At 33.7% G+C, this 19,654-nt stretch overlaps 4 protein-coding genes across 5 annotated transcripts; 1 reads left to right on the top strand and 3 right to left on the bottom strand.

Annotated features, from left to right (window-relative positions):
* Nucleotides 1-1,677: 1,677 nt before the first annotated feature.
* Nucleotides 1,678-5,538, bottom strand: LOC105761781 (uncharacterized). Of its 2 annotated transcripts, none has more exons than XM_012579701.2 (7): nucleotides 4,794-5,538; nucleotides 3,769-3,907; nucleotides 3,622-3,675; nucleotides 3,446-3,537; nucleotides 2,601-2,833; nucleotides 2,245-2,415; nucleotides 1,678-2,115 (listed from the first exon to the last, which is right to left on the bottom strand). In XM_012579701.2, the coding sequence occupies exons 1-7, from the start codon at nucleotides 5,450-5,452 to the stop codon at nucleotides 2,018-2,020; spliced, it is 1,446 nt and encodes a 481-aa protein (XP_012435155.1). In that variant the 5' UTR covers nucleotides 5,453-5,538; the 3' UTR covers nucleotides 1,678-2,017. The 2 variants fall into 2 exon arrangements, with proteins under 2 accessions (XP_012435155.1, XP_012435156.1); XM_012579702.2 differs by having other exon boundaries at nucleotides 3,769-3,904.
* A 1,138-nt stretch (nucleotides 5,539-6,676) lies between these two features.
* On the bottom strand, nucleotides 6,677-8,843 carry LOC105761783 (60S ribosomal protein L24). Its single transcript, XM_012579706.2, has 5 exons — nucleotides 8,763-8,843; nucleotides 7,631-7,706; nucleotides 7,441-7,542; nucleotides 7,110-7,258; nucleotides 6,677-7,014 (listed from the first exon to the last, which is right to left on the bottom strand). The coding sequence occupies exons 1-5, from the start codon at nucleotides 8,771-8,773 to the stop codon at nucleotides 6,861-6,863; spliced, it is 492 nt and encodes a 163-aa protein (XP_012435160.1). The 5' UTR covers nucleotides 8,774-8,843; the 3' UTR covers nucleotides 6,677-6,860.
* Nucleotides 8,844-10,496: 1,653 nt separating this feature from the next.
* Nucleotides 10,497-16,296, bottom strand: LOC105761788 (polyadenylate-binding protein 7). Its single transcript, XM_012579709.2, has 10 exons — nucleotides 16,095-16,296; nucleotides 15,196-15,314; nucleotides 14,678-14,871; nucleotides 14,339-14,598; nucleotides 14,152-14,258; nucleotides 13,894-14,083; nucleotides 13,253-13,548; nucleotides 13,031-13,177; nucleotides 12,764-12,952; nucleotides 10,497-10,854 (listed from the first exon to the last, which is right to left on the bottom strand). The coding sequence occupies exons 1-10, from the start codon at nucleotides 16,294-16,296 to the stop codon at nucleotides 10,657-10,659; spliced, it is 1,902 nt and encodes a 633-aa protein (XP_012435163.1). The 3' UTR covers nucleotides 10,497-10,656.
* A 1,846-nt stretch (nucleotides 16,297-18,142) lies between these two features.
* On the top strand, nucleotides 18,143-19,043 carry LOC105801662 (probable calcium-binding protein CML13). The gene has a single exon (XM_012632874.2). It carries the CDS (start codon nucleotides 18,355-18,357, stop codon nucleotides 18,790-18,792), a length of 438 nt encoding a protein of 145 aa, XP_012488328.1. The 5' UTR covers nucleotides 18,143-18,354; the 3' UTR covers nucleotides 18,793-19,043.
* The last annotated feature ends 611 nt before the right edge of the window (nucleotides 19,044-19,654 follow it).

Raw genomic sequence — 19,654 nt, 5'->3', positions numbered from 1 at the left:
GATAAAATTTTATGCCCTTTATTTGGGCTGGGCTGAACCCAAACCTAAAATTCTATTGAGCCCTCTTCAACAGGGATGCAAAACATTAAAATTTTACACCAAACTTTTTTAAAGCATTTTGGAATTTTTAATGGCAATGAGAAACTAGTTGATATCAAATCCTAAATTCGATCTATGAACACCCTACCCCTCCCCTTATTAAAAATAATTAAAAATTTTCATTTACATAGGGGCGAATACAATGGGGCAGGCCTTAAATAATTAAATTATAAATTTATATATGATAAATTAGAATCCCCCCAAATTCTATCTAGTCCCTTCAAAAATGAGAAAATCATAAACTAATACATGATAAGATTATATTTTGATCTCTCAAAAATTTATTTCGATCCTTCTAAAAGATTTCTAGATTCCCCCCTGTTTAGATACTATTAGAGGCTAAATGTTCAAAAAGAGGATAAAAGCTAAACTTTTCGAGAATACTCAAATAAGAGCTTTTCACACGCTTCAACCAGTTTGTAGTATAAAGTTAGGTAAATGATAATATGTTTAGAATAAAACACATGGCAGTTATTCCAAAAGAAAAGAAAAATAAAAACATAAATTGAGATTTGATAAGCGATATTTGAGAAGCCCTTATTTGACTGTTTTGAAAGGTTTAATCCTTATACAAGCGATTCATAAAAAGTTTGGTCCTATTTTGAACATTTAGCCTACCCTAGAAGACTAGTTATTAAATATATATGTGTATTCTATCATTAAAAGTGTAGGGAACCATTGGGTTTTCCAAGGCATCAGATTCTTACCGAATGTTTTCCATCTTCTTACTCCAAGCTTATTCCCCGATTTAATCTGAAAGGTGAAAGTATTCTACATCATCCTTCTATCCGTATTGAGTTCCACCATTTCCAAACCTCTTAACAAGAACAAAGGCTCCATCAATGGTTCTGAGTTTTGAAACCATCCTATCAATACATAAGAACCAATATAAATGAGGATCCAATGAGCTTTTATTAGATTTGTCATGCACACACTTCATACTAAATAGAAATGGAAGTACTGGAACAAATGTTTTCATGGCATTGGTTTAGAGTTCTCACCTATGTTGCTCTGAGTCTTCATTTTTCTTCAACTATCCATGTTTGACATATATCTGAACACAAATACGATGATATGAGTCTCTAAATACATGAACAACAAAACATACCCATATATACTAACACCTGACCGCAAGTAAAACTTATTCTCACCCTTCTACACCATCCTTCACAATCTGCATTGAATTCCACCATTTCCGAACCTCTTAACAAGAAAAAAGGCTCCATCAATGGTTTTGAGTTCTTGAAACCATCCGATCAATACATAAGAACCAATGTAAATGAGGATCCAATGAGCTTTTATTAGATTTGTCATACACACGCTTCATACTAAATAGAAATGGAAGTATTGTAAGAGATGTTTCATAGCATTGGGTTGGAGTTCTCACCTATGTTGCTCTGAGTCTTCATTTTTCTTTAACAATCCGTGTTTGACATATAGCCGAACACGAGTATCAGGATATCTCTCTAAATACATGAACAACAGAACATTCCCATATAAACATTAACACCCATGTGCGAATAACATAGGTTCTCACCCTTCTAATTATCACAATCTCGAGACAAACAATAATCGAAATTGTCAGCAAGTCAAGAAATGGATCTATAAATTTGCAAATAATAAAATTTATGATACATTGTTGACAGTAATAAGTTTCATTTAAGACAACTTCCTACTTACTTCTAATTCTAATCTATTAGTATTATCAGTGAACTAGAAATCTCACAGATGTCTTTTTTGTAAATCAGTAATGGTACATTGCAGCAGCCATCTTCCATAGGTGATGATTCAATAAGTTGATACTATTTCTAATGCATTTAAATACACTAGATATTGATGCCATAAGAATTATGGATTTACGATAAAGTTGGCAAGCTGGACTTATATCGAGGGTCACAACAACTGGGAATGCATTGGATCAGCTTATCCTTCCAGTTTGATCGATCAACGTACCAACTTGGTCTCCGCATAATGCTTTCGAGATGTTTCCAGGCTGAAGAAGATTAAAGACCACAACTGTACCAAAGTAAATTGATTTAGTTCGTATGAGATGGTCTTAGATGTAACCTTGGATTTAGAAACTTATAATAAGAATTCAGGAACATGGAATACAAACATGAAGCATGGTTTGACAAGAATACCAACCCGGAATGCCATTTTCTTCACAGAAGGTCAATGACATCATGTCCATGGTTGTGGCACCTCTCGAGACTAGATCTCGAAAGGAGATGTGTTCAAATGTAGCATTGTTGTCCTGGGAATGACAGTCATAAACACCATCGACATTCGTACCTTTAACAACTGCCTCGGCATGAACTGAAGAGAAAGTAGTAGTAGTAGTAGTAGACATGTCAAATGTTGATAGCCCCAAGAAAAATGAAAGAAAAATGTGTTCACATGTGCACAAGTGTTCCGTGTCAGAGATGTAAAGGGATCAAAAGGAGAGTGCCATTATAGTTCAAGAGATTGAATTGAAAGAAAACAGAAAGAGACGGGCATACTTTCTGAAGCTCGAAGTGCTGCAGCTGTATCAGTAGAAAAGAGTGGATTTCCAGTGCCGGCACCAATGCCACCAAATATTACAACTCTACCTTTTTCAAGATGACGTATGGCCCGTACCCGGCTGTACGGTTCTGCCTCTTGCACAGAAAATGCCGTTTGCACACGGGCCTGAACACCCATCTTCTCCAACAACGATTGCAGTAGTATAGAATTCATCACGGATGCCATCATGCTGCAGTATATTGCAGAATCATGGCTTTGATTAGTTTCATAACACAATATGAACATGCAAGTGCATAAACAAATTTATTTGGAAGCAACACGACCACCATAGTAAACTTCAAGGAACTACTTCTGGTATTGTTAACCCATTAAGATTGAAAGTCCAGATAACAAACGGATTCATTAGCTCCTGTTTTCTTTTGACCCACCCCATCATTTTCAATGTTTATTTGATATAACATGCCTACGTTTCTCCAACTCTTCATTTTTCCTGAGGTATCCATACCCGAAACATATTCAAACATGATATGGGGATATGATCCTCCCTCCAAATACATAAAAAAACATGAAAACATTAAGCATACTCGTGTTAAACATGTATCCATGTCCAACACTTAAACCCGAACCCGAGTAATATATATATATTATGTATAACACCCAACTAAAGTCATTTCTGGAAACAACCGAGAAGTATTGGTTTATAATCATAACCCGAAGAACTATAAAACTATCAAAGACACCTATATATCAAGCAAGCCTAGTTTTACAGCCACATCATAGGTTTAACCATTAGACTCAATTTATATTCAACATTAAACAAAAGTTGGTTTGCAGACATTACCCAATTTGATATGCAGTACTTCTATCTAAACCGGTAGCTGCAACCCACGTGTCTCCGCAAAAGAAATTGCGACCTCCAACAACGATTGCTACCTTGAATATCACCCAAAAGAATTGCATCTTAAAAGAATTGCAAACATCCGCAATCATAAGAGATAAAAAGGCAGTAACAACTACCTCTACACCGAGGCGGCAAGCAATTGCAACTTCCCTAGCAATCAGCATCGCCACCTGATAATGAGAAAAAAACAGCATATTAGAGAACGCAATTCGACAACCATATTGTCACAATTCCAAACTTTATATAAGAAACTCATGGTGAACCTTGGGGTCGATATTGGGAGGACCGGTGCAAGCAAGAGCGGCACCGCTAATTTTGAATACCACTCTGCGCCATTTAGGACTTTTTGATTTCATGGTAATCATCTGACCTACAGGGTTTGGTGCAGCTGAAGTATATCTGCTGATCAAACAACCACGAATGCATCTCTATCGTTATGAAAAGAACAAATATACAAAACAAGATCTTTAATCACAAACTAGGGCATCAACATTTTCATTACAAGCCCTAGTCAAGAACAATACCAAAAGATAGAACCCTTCAAATACAAATTTACTAAAATGAAACAATAAAATCAATAGAGACTCAAATTTCATTGAAACAACTCGAAAATAGCATCATTTTCAAATGAACCCCATAAAAGAGTGAAACTGAGACTAATAAAACCCACATTTGAGGTAGTGAGTTTTGTTGGGAGGTCAGACCCTCATCAAGTCCATTATTGTCCCTAGTCGAGGTTCTGTCTCCTAACTTTGTCAAAAGCATTGGCAAATTCACAGAATCAGAGTGCCTCAAAGCGTCTGAACAAGCAAACCGTGGAAACTGAAAAATTGGCGCACAATTGAACTCGACCCCATGACCTAAAACACATACTCCTCAGTTTTCACAGTTCACCTGTTAAGGCACTCCAAAACACTCATTTGTGAGCCTGCCAAAGCTCTTCGCGGTGTTGGAAGATAATACCCCGATTGGAGACAATACCAGACTTGTAAAGAGTCCAACCCCTCAACAAGTTTGATTGTTGATAACTATAATTAACAGTCTAGCAGTTGCTGGCAAATATTAGCAACAGATTCTAAGTGGAAGCAGATATGAATCTATGAATGTCTCGAAATCTACATTACCTATATGGACAACGGATTAAGAAACCCAAATTTCATTATTCGAATTTGCTTTACTTTTTTGCGATTTGAATATCCTGAACAACCATTTGTCTAAATTTACTCCCTAACCTTGAGAAACATTAGCAAAATAATAACCATAAACGTAAATGGAATCAAAATTATACCTTTTGGATTGTCTAACAACGGTTCCCGGAGAAGCGCTACCCTTATCTTCTTCAACCACCGCCTTTGCAGGCAGAGAATTACCAACAATCTCTTCCATTTTCTTAAACCAAGGCCAATGACTCGCCGTGATGCCACCATCACTCATCCTATGCCTCTCAAGCTTATACCGTTTCTTCAGATTATCAACCTTGTTCTTGCACTGCTCCACACTCTTGCTCTGCTTCTCGCACCGCTCGCTAACCGCCGCCGCCACCTCTTCCCAATCCCTTCCTCTAAGATTCCCCCTGTTCAGCTGCGTTAACTTCTCCATATACGCCTCCAACAAACACCCGATCGCGGCATCGCTCCATTCTTCCCTGTCTTTCCGGTACTCAGTCGCCGCCGATTGCTTCGATCTCTTCAAAACTCCATCGTTTATCTCTTCTTGGTCCCTCCTCTTCTCGATCCGTACATCGGAGGACGTCGCGTTACTACTGTTGTTGTTAACGAAGTTGGCTCCACGGAAAGCAGAATCAGAGTCATCATCGCCGTTGTGGTTATCGGGTGGCGGCGCGTGGACCTGCGCGTAAGAATGGTGGTGGTGGAGAACGTGGTGGTGGCTAGGGTTAGTTTCGTGGTCGTCGATGAGAGAGAACTCGTCGTCAACGGAAGAGGCCATAGGCGGACGTTACGGACGGAAGACGTTAGGGGAGGAAGAAGAGGAGAGAGTAGGGGGGTTGATGGTTTTGACGGAACATGATGAGCCGTGACGGTTCCGTTAAGTACTGAGGGAAAGAAGGAAAATGGATCGGGCACGTGTGTGGGACCTGTGTGGGTATAGGTCGGGTTAGATTCGATTTGACAAATTTGGGCCCTTTTGGAGACAGCCAATAAATTGGGCTCATTATGGGCCTCTCATCGAAGTTCTGACCCAGGCAAAGAGTTTATAAGGATAAATTATATCTAAGGTTATTAAACTATTGACAAGTTTATGTTTTAATCACTTTACTTCGTGTAAAGTTATAAAATGGTCACTACATCATACAAAGGTTTTCATTTAAACCACGGAACTGTTAAAATTGTTAGTATATGGCTTGCACCAATCGAAAACTCTCCTTTTCTTTCTGTTCTCTCGTCTTTGACGCTAATTGGCAAATTGACTTGGATTTAAAATATATTTTTCTAGTCATCAATAAATATTCAACAGTGCCGATCATTAAATTATCATTTGGAGCTCGCTAACTGGATTTAAGAAAAATGTAACAACTTAGTAACTTAAATAAATTTTTTTGAATAATTTAATAACTTAAATGAAAACTTTCAAATAATTAAATGATCATTTTATAACTTTTTAAAATTGAATGACCAAAACATAGGGCTGTAAATGAATCATCTTCAACAAACAAACCTATGGTCATGTTTGTTTATTTGTTTTTAAGCTTGTTCGTGTTCAGTCTGTGTTCTTGTCCATGTTCGTTTATTTAAAATCATATGTGTTTATATTCATTTGTTTAATGTTCACGAACATGTTCATTTAACTTAATCAAACATATTCACAAACATTAAACAAACATGTTCGTGAACAAATAATTAAACATATTCAAGAATAATGTTAATGAATAAAAACAAACAAACAATAAATACAAACAAACATAAAAATTTTGTTCATACTCATTTATTTAACTTAATAATACGAACAGTTCACGAACAATTCATCTAACGTTCTATTCATTTACACCCCTATCAAAACATAATTTAAGTATAATAAAATAGATCAAGGTTTTATGTTTTATTTTTAGATTTAAAATATCCTTCATACACGTACTCAAGCTTATAAATATTTTATATTAAAATTCAATTTAATTAATTCGAATTGATAAATCAACAACATAACTTCTTTAAATTAAAAAAAATCCATAAAATTACTTGATAACTTGAATTCAACATGAGGTCATGGTATATAATAAGCATAAAATAAAAAACAACATAACCAAAAAGCCAATTCATACCGTACAAGGCTTTCATTAAATTTGAAAATACTACCTATTTTCTCAGGGTAGGGAAAAAGGGGAAAATAACCTAGCCACTCAACGCTTTCCGCCGCCGCCGAGCTTGGCACCTTTCGGTGCACCACCCTTAGGAATGTTACCTTTGCCCTGCGTCTTTTGTTGCTTCGCCGCTACTTCGGCTTTCTTTGCTTTCTTTTCATCCTTGGTTTTCTTGATCCTTTCCTTGATTTCTCTGCACAATAGGTGGTGTTATAAACATCAAAATTCAGCAACGAGAAAGATGAAGGAACAAATGAAAGTGAAACATCAAAGGAAGAAACCACACACCGGAGTGCAGCTTCCCGAGCAGCGTCACGAACTTCAGGTTTCTCGCTCCTCTTCTTTTGGATAACCTCTAAGGTGGCACCGACGATGGATCTGGAGTATGGCTTCTTTGTGGCACGTCTCCTCTTCTTAACGGCCTCTTGAGCAATGTCCTACATGTACGTATGGTCACTATTATTAAAACCAGTAAAACTTTTATCGGATAAATGATTGGAATAAAATAAGGTTCATGATAGTAATAAATGCCGACTATTGAGTAAAAAATAATTTTACTCGCAACCAAGATGCAATTCTGAAACCAAAATGAAATTGGGTTCACAAAGCTGACACTAACCTTCTTATGTTGCTTCCTATACATGGCTGTCCATGTAAGTTTTGATGGCTTCAAACGGTTGTGGAAGTACCTCTTGCATTTTGAGTTTGAAAAAAGGAAGACCTTCACAAGTCCATGCAAAAGGCAGTTAATAATCAGCAAGAATATCGGAATATCAACCACTTCAATATAGAATTGGATGGAAATTTACCTGAGAATCAGAACGGATAAATCTGATGCCTTTTCCTGGGTATATCTTGGCACCACTAAACCGACAAAGCTCCGTCCTAACATGCCAACATAAAAAGATAAGTGTAGGGTTTGAGAAATTCAAAATCCAAAATTTGGCATTATGCAAGAAAGTTTATAGATAATGCAATTTTCGGCAATGCAATTTTAAACCAAATCTTATACATCCCTACTTACGAGTTACGAGCTTATTACATGATTAACAAGATCAAACAACAATCACCATTAACATAAACAAAATTCTACAAACAATTACCCCTTACACTAGCTCTTGATTGCAAAAAAAAACATAATATCCATCTTATAGACCATAGTATGAAGCAGGAGCAAGTTAATTTCCCATTTCCAACTTGTAAGCTGCTCTTGTACTCTTCATTTTTCCAAAAATACCCGTATTGGAAACTTGTATTTCAAGCAATGTTCAACAGATTCTTGGACATGGATATGACATTAATATACTACAAAGATCCCCAAATACATAAAAGAACATACTTATGAAGCATACATACACATATCTTACACAAACACCCGAGTCCAATTAACGTTACCTCCAAATTTATGTAAAACTTAAATGAGAGAACTCGAACCCATATCCAACATTCATCAGCAGCAACATAGCCGACAAACAAAAATAATTATTTATAGAGCTACTATCCAATGAGCTAAAACAGACAAACAGAGATATATTTTCACAATGAAACTAATCGATTGCCTTAAACACCATATAGTGTTCCAATTAATCAAATTACAGCAGGCATTAAAATATTTTCCTTTCGTTAATTCACAACTATTAGCTTCATTAATCAAATCCTATGTACAGTTGATCGATTGAAAAATGTAAAATTTCAAAGACGAAATTTAAACACAAAACCGGTTAACATAGAAACTAACATGTAAGTGTAACCTAAAAAACCAAAAAATTAAACATATTTTCAGATTTCAGGCCAAAATGGAATGAAATGAAAAGCAGATCCATTTTTTCCCCAAAAAAAAGAAAATAAAGAAACAATATTTCAAGAACAGATCATTAAATTCATGTTATATTTAAAGAAATTTAATTGAAATCAAAGGAATAGAAGAAGGGAGAAGCGTACTTGAGAACCATCGCTGCTACTCTATGTTACCTGTTTTCTTTTTACTATGCAAACCCTAGAAACCCTAGCAACGTTGTTATTTATATATAGATAAAAGAGTTACGAACAAAAACTTGTTTATTAAATTACGAAATTACCCAATCATTGAATGGGCCTTGTATAGTACTTCGGCCCGTAAAAATCTTGGCCGAGTAGTGTAGATAGCCCGTAATTTAAAAAAAAGTTTGTTATTTGGGTTAATTTCACTTAACGCCTCTAATCTATTGCTTGGATTTTAAATTAGTCCCTAAACTTCATAGAGCTTCAATTGAGTCTTTCAAGTATCTACCAGATCTTTCCGTCATTCTGATTAGAGGTGATCATGGTTTGGGCTACCCGGCCCGGTCCGCCCAAAAAATAGGAGGGTTTGGGTAAAAATATAGGCCCGAAATATGGGTTTGGGCAAAAAAAATGAGACTCGTTTAGAAAATAGGCTAGGCCTCGGGTACACATTTTTTACCCAAGCCCAGCCCGGCCTGGCCCAAATTATATATTAAATATATATTTTTTATTTTTAATCAAATATACTTTTTTAAAATTTAATATGCTATTTTCTTTTTAAAATATCCTATTTTGGTGTTGTAAAATTTAATATGGGTCGGGCAGATCCGAGCTCGGGCTTAACAATTTTTTTCAGGCTAGGTTTGGACAAATTTTCGGGCCGAGCCCAGGCCTACAAAACATGCCTAAAATTTTATCTGGGCCCGGTCTTACCCATGATAACCTCTAATTCTAATTTAGTTGTTAAATAATATGAAATATATTTAAAAAATGTCATTTCTATTTAATATTTATTAATTATATATTTTTACTACTATTATATTTCTTTCTATTAAATTTTTAAATATAAATAATTTAACATATTGTAATATTTATAGTGTAATATAATATATTTAATTTTATATGATATAAAATATAAATAAATAAAAGAATAGGAGAAAAAACAAAATATTATAAATTTAAGTTAAAAAAAATAAACTTGAAAAAGCGTCCAATTAGAATTTTAAATACTAAGGGTGAGTTTGGATGAGCGGTGCATTTACTTACGGTTAGTGTAAAAACAGCAGTGGCGGTGAGATTAGATACTATAGCGACACTGTAACGTGAGACAAAAAGTAAGCCAAACGCACCGCACCACACCCAATCGTCCATCCAAACCCACCCTAAAACTCGAGTTTACACCATCCAATGAATGTACGGTCTTCTATGTCTTCCTGAATAATCTGAAGAACCTCACTTGGTGGTTGATTATGACCATAGATGTCAATCCCTTTTAGAAAAGCCAACGAAGCCATCATGTCTGCCGCTCTGTTGCCTTCACAATGAACATGAGATATAGCCTTAACAACTAGTCCCGGTGCAGCAGCTTCCAAATATCGGATTGCTACCATCACCCCTGATCTGTTCATTAATTAGCTGGGCAGCCACTAAGTTGTCTGATTCCAGCGTACTCATATTCTAAACTTGCATCAACCCATCATAAATTTCCCATAATTTGGCCTCAACAATAGAGCAGATACCGAAATAGTGGGTAAAACCAGTTTTCCAATCTCCATTATGATCGCATATAATGCCCCTGCTGTAGCAAGTCCCAATTGGAGTTGTCTTGCACCATCCATATTTATTTTCGAAGTCCAAAAATTATATATACCAAAAAAGAAAACATACTTTTAACAAATAATATAAATAATCCTAACAAGAAAAAACTAAAAAAAAAAAAGAGTGCTGTTGAGAAACTTTTGAAAGTCCACTACTTAAACTTAGATATTAAAACGAAAAAAAAAAAAAAACAAGAGCTGAACATCCATGGAGTCTATCATTGAAATGCTTGTGACAGCCATATATTTGTTGTGTTTCAATTGACAGCAACACCAGCAGAAAGGAAATTGGGATGAAGGGCATCTTGGCCTGTCACTTTAGCATTTGAAAGCTTAAGAACCCCCACAGCTTCTTCCACTTTAGCTGCTAATGATTCTGGTGATTCTAATAAAAGCAACAGTTCTGAATTGTCCATTTCTAATAGCATCCCTGTGATCTTTGGAACCAAATCAGGCTGTAAAAACAAAGCAAAATAAGAGAAAAATGTATTAATATAGGAAGTATTCGTGTTTAATACAAAACAAGGGATAATAATTTGGGTGTACATTATAAGACATGAGTGTTGAATATGAGTATGTGTTAAACACAAAGATGTTTTGTTTGGTAAAAATATGTCATAAATTTCTATACTTTTTGAAAAATTGAAATTTAATCCTACTTTTTCAAATTTTAAAGTTTAGGTCAAACTATTAATACTATTTTTTGGTTAAAATATCACATCAACAAATTTAATAAAAATAATAATGTTAACAGTTGGATATGAATTTGAAATCTAAAATTAGAGCTAAATTCCTAGAAATAAAAATACAGAAATTAAATCCTAAATTTTCAAGGAGTACAAGAACTTATGCATATTTGAAACCAAATCAAGTTGTAGAGACATAGCAAAATCAGAGAAAAATGTAAATATCCGTGTTGAATATCCGTATTAGACACATTCGAGTACAAGGAATGATGATTTGAAAAATAAGAGAAAAATTGAATATCTGTATTTGACACATTTCAGTACAAGGAATGATAATTTGAGTCTAAGTTATTTAGACTCAAATGTGAGTGTTGAATATGAGTTATGCGTCAAACATAAATATGTTTAGTTTTTTTTTTTTTAAGTTTTTTCGTGCATTATTAGAGAGTTCTTTGAAAGTCATGCTCACATACTTGTATTTGAATATGCATAGGACATAATGTTAGTAGGGATGGAACCCACAGGGTGGTCAAAAATAAATTTTAATTGAGAAATATGGCTCTATTGAGGGGTTAGCTCTCTTTCGAAATAAGTCATTGAAGTATTCTCTGTTAAGTAATCGATGGGATCCTCGAACAATGAAGGAATTGTACCTAAGATGTCTATACTCGGTTTTAACCCCGCGTTTTGTTTCTCGAGTTTGAGGAAAGCCCTCCAAATAGGTTTATGGAGTTCAGGGAGTACTTTGCCACTAAGGAAATGTTTAGCATTTAGTCTTGGTGGGGTTCGAACCCATACCGTTAATACCATATGAGGGCATGGGTTTAAACCAAGGCCAAATGCTAAACATTTTCTTGGTGATGAGGCACTCCCTAAACTCTATCAATTTGTTTGGGTTCTCCTCGGAATCGAGAGATAAAACTACTTAACGAACGACACTTCAAAGACTTCATTTTGAAATAGTTAAGAACTGAAGAGATAGGTTAAACTAGAAATTTTGGAAAATAGGGCTTAATTTGTCTAATTTTGATACTGGCAGGAACCTAAGAGGCATTAAAACCAAAAAAGATTTTGAGGGGGCCAAGCGTCCATTTATCCAATTTCAAAATCAAGAGGGACCTAAAAGGCATTTAACCCAAAAAATTTGGACTGCCAAGGCTCAATTCGTCCAATTTCATAAATTGGGAGAAACGTAAAAGTTGGGGATGAATTCAGAGCTACCTATATTTTTGCAGTGATGTTTGATCAAGATTGGACCAATTGGATCATGAACCAATCAAGATGTTTTCTCAAAAAATAGTATTAAATCGATTGAACTATTAATCGGTACGGATTAATTGAACCGACAATTGAATTGATTGAACTAAATTTTTTATAATTTTTTAATCGTAGCAATCGAACCGAAAAATTGGTGGCTTAACCGACTCGTCCACCGATCCAATCCTAAAAACATTAAATTTTTTCTAGAAGTACTACTTTTTCTTGTTCTACAACAATCCATTTGCAATAGCTTTATTTGATATATTATGCGAGGATATGATCACTAAAGTAGTGAAAAAAACAAACGATATAATATTAAATATATTCAGACAATCGTGTTCGACATACACACGTATTAGAAGCTCATCGAAGAATCAAGTAAGAAGGTCTAGTATTATAGGGTGTAGAAATTAATTACCTGGTGCTTTTGAATAAGTGGATAAAGTCTTTCACCAAGTATTGTTTTTTGCTGTTCGGGTGAAGCAGCAGCAAGCATACTACTCAGCATCTCAGTCCCTTGTGTCAAAGCTGCGGCAGCAGCACCACCACCGGGCCCTTTGTTCACTTCTCGAGCTTGACCATTCGGTACAGATTTAGCTTGTCCAGTCTGCTGCAAAATGAAATGTCGGAGCAACGTAGACTCGAAAACATATAAAAAGGAGAGGAAAAAGAATGAAAAAACAACCTGTTGATTACTTTGATCTTTTGAGGAAGTCACTGTTTGATTCGGTGGTTGCAATTGCAGCGCGTATGTAACGGAATGAGAACCTCCAAGAGTGTTGCCGTTCATCTGACGACGGTTTGGCCTGGTTTGTCTTGGAGCAGTAGGGAACTATGACATGGTATAGTAAGTACTCATATTCGTATAGTTCGAACCGCTAACATACTTGTATATAAATACACATACCAGGGGAAGTGATGAGTATTGAAAGACTGGTCTGGTTGGTGGTGCAAAGCCATTAGCTCTCCATCCTGGCCTTAAACCTAAAGGTTGGTGCATCATCCCGGGCCTTAGGGGTACTTGTGAAACAATGCCGGTTGGAGATGCGTAGTAAAGCGGAGGGTACCCTCCCGGGAGAACAACTGTTGAAGGCCCTGCTAATCCAGGCATACGTTGAGCATACTGAAGTTGCAATTGTGCTTGTCTATCCTCTTTCCTTTGAGCTATCGCGACGTACAATGGCTTGCGGTGAAACATATATCCTATGGAATGCAGGGATGAGAGATAATTGACAAAAACAATAAGGCAATGAAACTTAAGAAGCAAGTAACGTGTGTATAACTTCCTAGATGCTCTACATTTCGATTTTAATCACTAAAGGTAGCTCGTTAAAGTTATAACGACTCGTTTAACTTTACCATGAAACGTGCTGACAGCTTGGTTTAACTTACCATATATCCTTTAACATATGGAAATGCAGGGATGAAACAGTAAGGCAGGAAACTTAAGAAGCAAGTAACATATGAATAACTTCCTAGATGCTCTCCATTTCGATTTCAATCACTAAAGGTAGCTCATTAAAGATATGAAGACTAGTTTATCTTTACCATGGAACGTGCCGACAGCTTTAGCGGCCTCCTCCGGAGCAGAGAAACAGACAAATCCGAAACCTTTGTTTATTCCTTTGTCATCTCGCATAAGTTTTGCAGACGTAATCGTACCACATAGACTGAAAAGGTCTCTCAGCTCATCATCGGTGACATCATCATCAATGTTCTTCACATAAACATTCGAAGCCTGAAATTTCGAAAATGGTAAACAATGGTGATCATGAATTGCATCATGTAGAGAAAAACTTAGCTTACTTTATATTTCATAATCTGCTCCTTTCGTCGTTCCTCAAACTGATTCCGCAATATTTGCTCCCGTTCCGCTTTCTTTTGTGCCCTTGCTACATATAGAACTTTTGAACCTAATAATACAACCATGCATCAAAAGAAAGTAAACCGTATTAAGCGTCGCTCGCTTTAAGTGTCGGATATAAGAATGTACCGAGTTGTGATCCGTTCATCGATTCCATTGCCTTCTTAGCATCCTCTGGACATTCGAAATTCACAAAACCAAAACCTCTCGAGGTTCCATTTTCATCCCTTGCTACAACCAAGCAAGCAATTTTCCCAAACTCGGAAAATTTCTCTTGTAAAACCTCTTCATTGATATCTGGATCCAAGTTCTTCACATACAAATTTGTATATTTAACATCAGGACTTGGTAGAACCCTATCACACTTTTTCATAAATTTCCCAACATATCTGTTCCGAAAAAACAAGAATTAAACATTCATTTCAAGAAGAGATAAATAACAATTAAAGAGAAGAAAATTCACATTACATTTCCTTATCACCAATCATGGTATTATCAAGCCTTTCAATTGCAGCATTTGCAGATTCCTCTGATTCAAATTGAACAAATCCATATCCCATGCTTTTACCATCTTCAAATGTGGCAACTTTGCAAGATACTACATTCCCAAACTTTTGAAATAACTCTTGTAACCCCACACTATCTATTGATTCACTTAGATTCTGAATAAATACCAACAAATCCACATTCAAAATTTCCACTAATGAAAGAAATAATAGGTATAGTTGAGGGGATGAGCTCATTCGAAAAAAGTTTTTAAAGTGTCGTCCGTCGAGCAATCAACTTAGTCTCCAACAACCGGTGGTGTTATAGATACCTGCAAGACTAAAGAGTACTGTACACGACCTTTTGTGGAGACTGAGGACAAAACCCTGATACAACTATTTGACGGATGACCCTTACAAAAATTTCTTAAAAAAGTCAATCCCCTCAACTAATCTATATACATATATGAGTTAAATGAAGAACATAAAAGGATTTTGTACCTTAACAAACACATTTCCAACTCCACTTTTTCTTGCATCAGGATCTCTAAGTGACCATGTCACCCTTATCATTTTCCCATTAAGCATGCTGTGATTCATTTTCTCCATTGCAAAATGTGCTAAGCCATACCACAAAAAGAAAAAACATGAACCATGCATAAAGGTTAACTCATTGACAATTTTTTTTATTTGGAGAAATGTATTAATCATGTCAATTAGCTATGATTTAATAGACATTAATTTTAATTTTAATTTTTTTTTGATGATAGTGGGAAATTTTCACTAATGCATTTCCTCCGAAGTTATTTATTATAGCAAAATAATACTCAATGATAGATAATTTTAAAACACAATAATAACAATAATACTACGGATTCACAAAACAAGAACAATTTATTGAAATAGACTGTGTACGCCCCCAACCTATATAGCATATAGGTCATTATGGGGAAGCGTAGTACTACTTGATCTAGTTCCCTAAAAATTGAACATGTTATAGGTCCAAAGTCAAAGTTTATCAATGGCAAATGATCACTATTTCCTTTTGGTAGGTACATCATCAGACTCCAACAATATATATTTTCAAGCACTTAAACTTTTTATAAAATCATTAAGCAAAACTTAGGCTCAATCCGAAATAATAAAAATTCATTGAAGGATTAATCAACTCTTGATAGACATCACTTCAAAATTTTCTTCGAAAACTCCAGTCAACAATATACATATCAAATAACATAATTTTAAATACTAATTGAATTAAAAATATATATCTAAACAGAGATTTAAAAATCAATCAGAACAGAAAATTCTTAGAAGATAAAATTAGTGAAAAAATGTCATATTTAAATCAAAACCCAAATGAAAACATTAGATAGTTTAAAATTAACAACAAATCATACCATCCTGAATAGAACTGAAATTAACATAGCCATAACAAAGAGACCTTCCCGTCGACGAATCTCTACAAACACGAACAGACGATATTCCCTTAAACTCATTAAAAGCGTCGAAGAGAGTGCCGTCGGTGACATCGGGATGCAAATCTCCGACATATAATGAAACCGTCGACGCCGGTAACGTCACCGCCGATGGAACCGCCATTGATCTTCTACTATATACCAATATCGCAAAAACGATTTCACTCAAAAATCAAATCAATTTTTCAATGGAAACTTTTGAGAAATGGGGTTTCAGTTTTGGATTTAATTCTTCTTTACCTTTTTATTTAGTGAGTGATTAATGAAGAGGAAAAATTTTGGATTTTGTATTCAAAGATGATAATAAAGAGTGAGTATTTTTATTTATTTTTCCTTTTTTTGCATGGGAGTTTCAACTATAAGGAATGTAAGATCCGTTACAATATGCGCTTTTTCAGAGTGTATTTTTTTTTATTTTTACAATTTCACAAATTTAGTTTTGTAATTAGATAATATAGATTTTCCTTCAAATATAATTAAAATAAATAATATATGTGATAATTATGAGTGCATTTAAAATTATCTATCAAAATTGAAAATTTTGAAATATTAAATAATTATTATTATAGAAATTTATAAGAAATGATAAAATATTGTATTTTATTTTATTTTTAAAAATATAATAATATATAAATATATTAATTTGAAAAAATTGAACTCAACGGAAATATTTTATTTTTTATCATATTATTAAATTAATATTTAAAAACAATTATAGTATTTAATTTGAAATTATTAGTTAAAAGAGTTAAAATAAAATAGAAGTTGTGATAATTATATATTTAAAATAAATATGATTTAACATAATTTTATGATAATTATGTATTTAAAGATAATTAAAATTACAATTATAATTATTAAGTAAAAATTGTACTCATTTTAAAATAAAGCTATCACTTGCATAGAGCTTTAACCATGAAACATAGTAATGTATATAGGTTAAAATTCTTTAATTAAGATTTAAAATTTTTATTATAATATTTGAATAAGTTATTATATTTTAATTATATTCAATAATTCAAACAAGAAATATCATTATATATATTAATAATTGTAATTAAAAATATAATATTTAAAATTGATTAAATATTAAACGCATAAAATCATACACAATGCATGTGACTAGGGGTGAGCATTCGATCGAGTCAAGTCAGATCGAGTCGGATCGAGTCAAAGAATTTTAAGTTAATAAGTTTAACTTATAAATTATTATAAAATTAATATTTAAAAATACCACATGTCAAACAAATTTAAACATGTGTCATGGAAATAATTTTTTAAATTTTATGAATTATCATAAAATCAATGCTCAAAAGATTTCATGTGTCAACAAAAAAACATAACACATGTCGTTAAACAATAGTTTAGAAAATATATTTAAATGTGTTTCTTAAAGCAAATCGAAATTATTACTTTTAAAACAATACTTAAATATAAAAGTTTGAAATTAAAATAAAATAAAATAAAAAGATAAATAGGGTTCCAATTCTGAATTTGATTTTCTCCTTTTATTTAGTGAGTGATTAATGAAGAGAAAAAATTAGAATTTTATATTCGAAGATGATGATAAAGAGTAGAGTATTTTCTTTATTATTTATTTTATTTTTGTGCATGGAACGTTAAACTATAAGGAGGGTAAATTCAGTTATATTTTACCTTTTTGAGAGCATACTTTTTACTTTTAAAATTTTCACAAAATTATTTATTTTAATTAGATAATACATATTTTCTTTAAGATATATTTTAAAGTAAATAATATTAAGATGTGTTTCTTAAATTATTTTTATTTGATGTTTAATAATTTTACATAGTTTTTCTATAAAAAATATAACATAAAGAATTAAAAATATTTTTTAATATTTAAAAACTATAATATTATATATTTAATTTTCATAGGAAATACATTACGAAATACGAAAATATATATAAAGCAAAAACAGGTAGTTAAAATGTAAAATGAAGGAGACGAGGGTGATGGCGATCAGAAAAATAGGAAGGAAATAGTCAAAATGTAAACAGTTTCTCTTGGCCTCTTTCACTAGCCTTTCTTCCTCATCTCTCTATTATTTGCACTGTTTTACGAGTTAAAAGGCTGTTAATACGTTATGCCCAACAATTCAATTCTCTAACATTCTAACCAAAATTCTGAAACAAAAATTTCTTGTCTTCCTTATCTGACTAAATGGGCCTCACCGAAGATCAGAAAAACGCTATGAAAGAGGCTTTCACTCTCTTTGATACCGACAGCGACGGCAAGATAGCTCCGACGGAGCTCGGGGTCTTAATGAGGTCCCTAGGCGGTAACCCCACCCAAGCTAAACTCAAAGAAATCGTGGCTCAAGAGAAGTTAACCGCACCCTTCGATTTCTCACGCTTTATGGGGCTAATGGAGAAGCACTTAAAAACGGAGCCGTTCGAACAGAAGTTGCGCGATGCGTTCAAGGTGCTGGATAAGGAGGCGACCGGCTTCGTCCTGGTGTCAGATCTTAAACACATTTTGACTAGCGTTGGGGAGAAGCTGGAGCCAACGGAGTTCGATGATTGGATCAAGGGAGTCGATGTTAGCTCCGATGGGAAGCTCAAATACGATGATTTCATTGCCAAGATGGTTGCTAAGTGACATAGAAGATCATTCAATATTTCTTCTATTTTGTTCTTCCATTGTCAACAAATGCTTTTTTTTATTCTTTTTAAATTTCAACATTAGTGTTTAAATGTTTCTATAATTTCAGCAAAATCCTTTTCAAATAGAAAATTTATATCAGAATATTATGATTCGATTCTGAAAAGGGAAAAGAAATTCGTGTTGTAGTGATTTTAGTTTTTGTAATTTGAAATCAACATTGTAATTAAGCAATTGTTTTTTTTAAATATCATTTTCAATTTTTCAATCAACATTAGGTAGCTTTATAGGGCATTCACAAACACATACTTTACGATTAATGCATTTATCAAATTCAAAATGGAAACACTCTGATATAATTAATCTTTCATAAGGGTATTGAATAGTAAACAAGTTGTGTGGGATAAGGTAATCATGAAACCTTGGTAACGTACCTTGTTGCTCTGTTTGGTGGCTATAATTCATGAACCCAATTACCATAGGGAACATATTGTAAATACCTATGAATAATTTTATGTTTGTTTATTTCTTTTGTTTGAACTAAATCATGAATTTCATATTCTTTTAGGGTAAAGTACAAAATTGTAACTAAAGTATTGTTTGTGTTCTATTTTGGTCACTAAACTTCTATTCTTTTTTGTTACTAAACTATTCGAATCAAATTTTTGGTCATTGAATATTAACAGTTGTTTAAAATTTGACTTAATGAAAGTACTTGACGTGATTTCTTTTTATTGGTGTAATGACAATTTAAACTCTTTATTAGTCACAAATTTCATCATTTTAACGCTTCTCTTTAGACTCGTATTATGTTCTTTTTAAATTTATGATTAAGAAATTTTTTACTTAAATTTAGTTT

The sequence above is a fragment of the Gossypium raimondii genome, chromosome 11 (genome assembly GCF_025698545.1).
Source record: "Gossypium raimondii isolate GPD5lz chromosome 11, ASM2569854v1, whole genome shotgun sequence".
In the NCBI taxonomy this organism is placed as follows: Eukaryota; Viridiplantae; Streptophyta; class Magnoliopsida; order Malvales; family Malvaceae; genus Gossypium; species Gossypium raimondii.
This window is presented reverse-complemented; position numbering and strand designations above follow the sequence as displayed.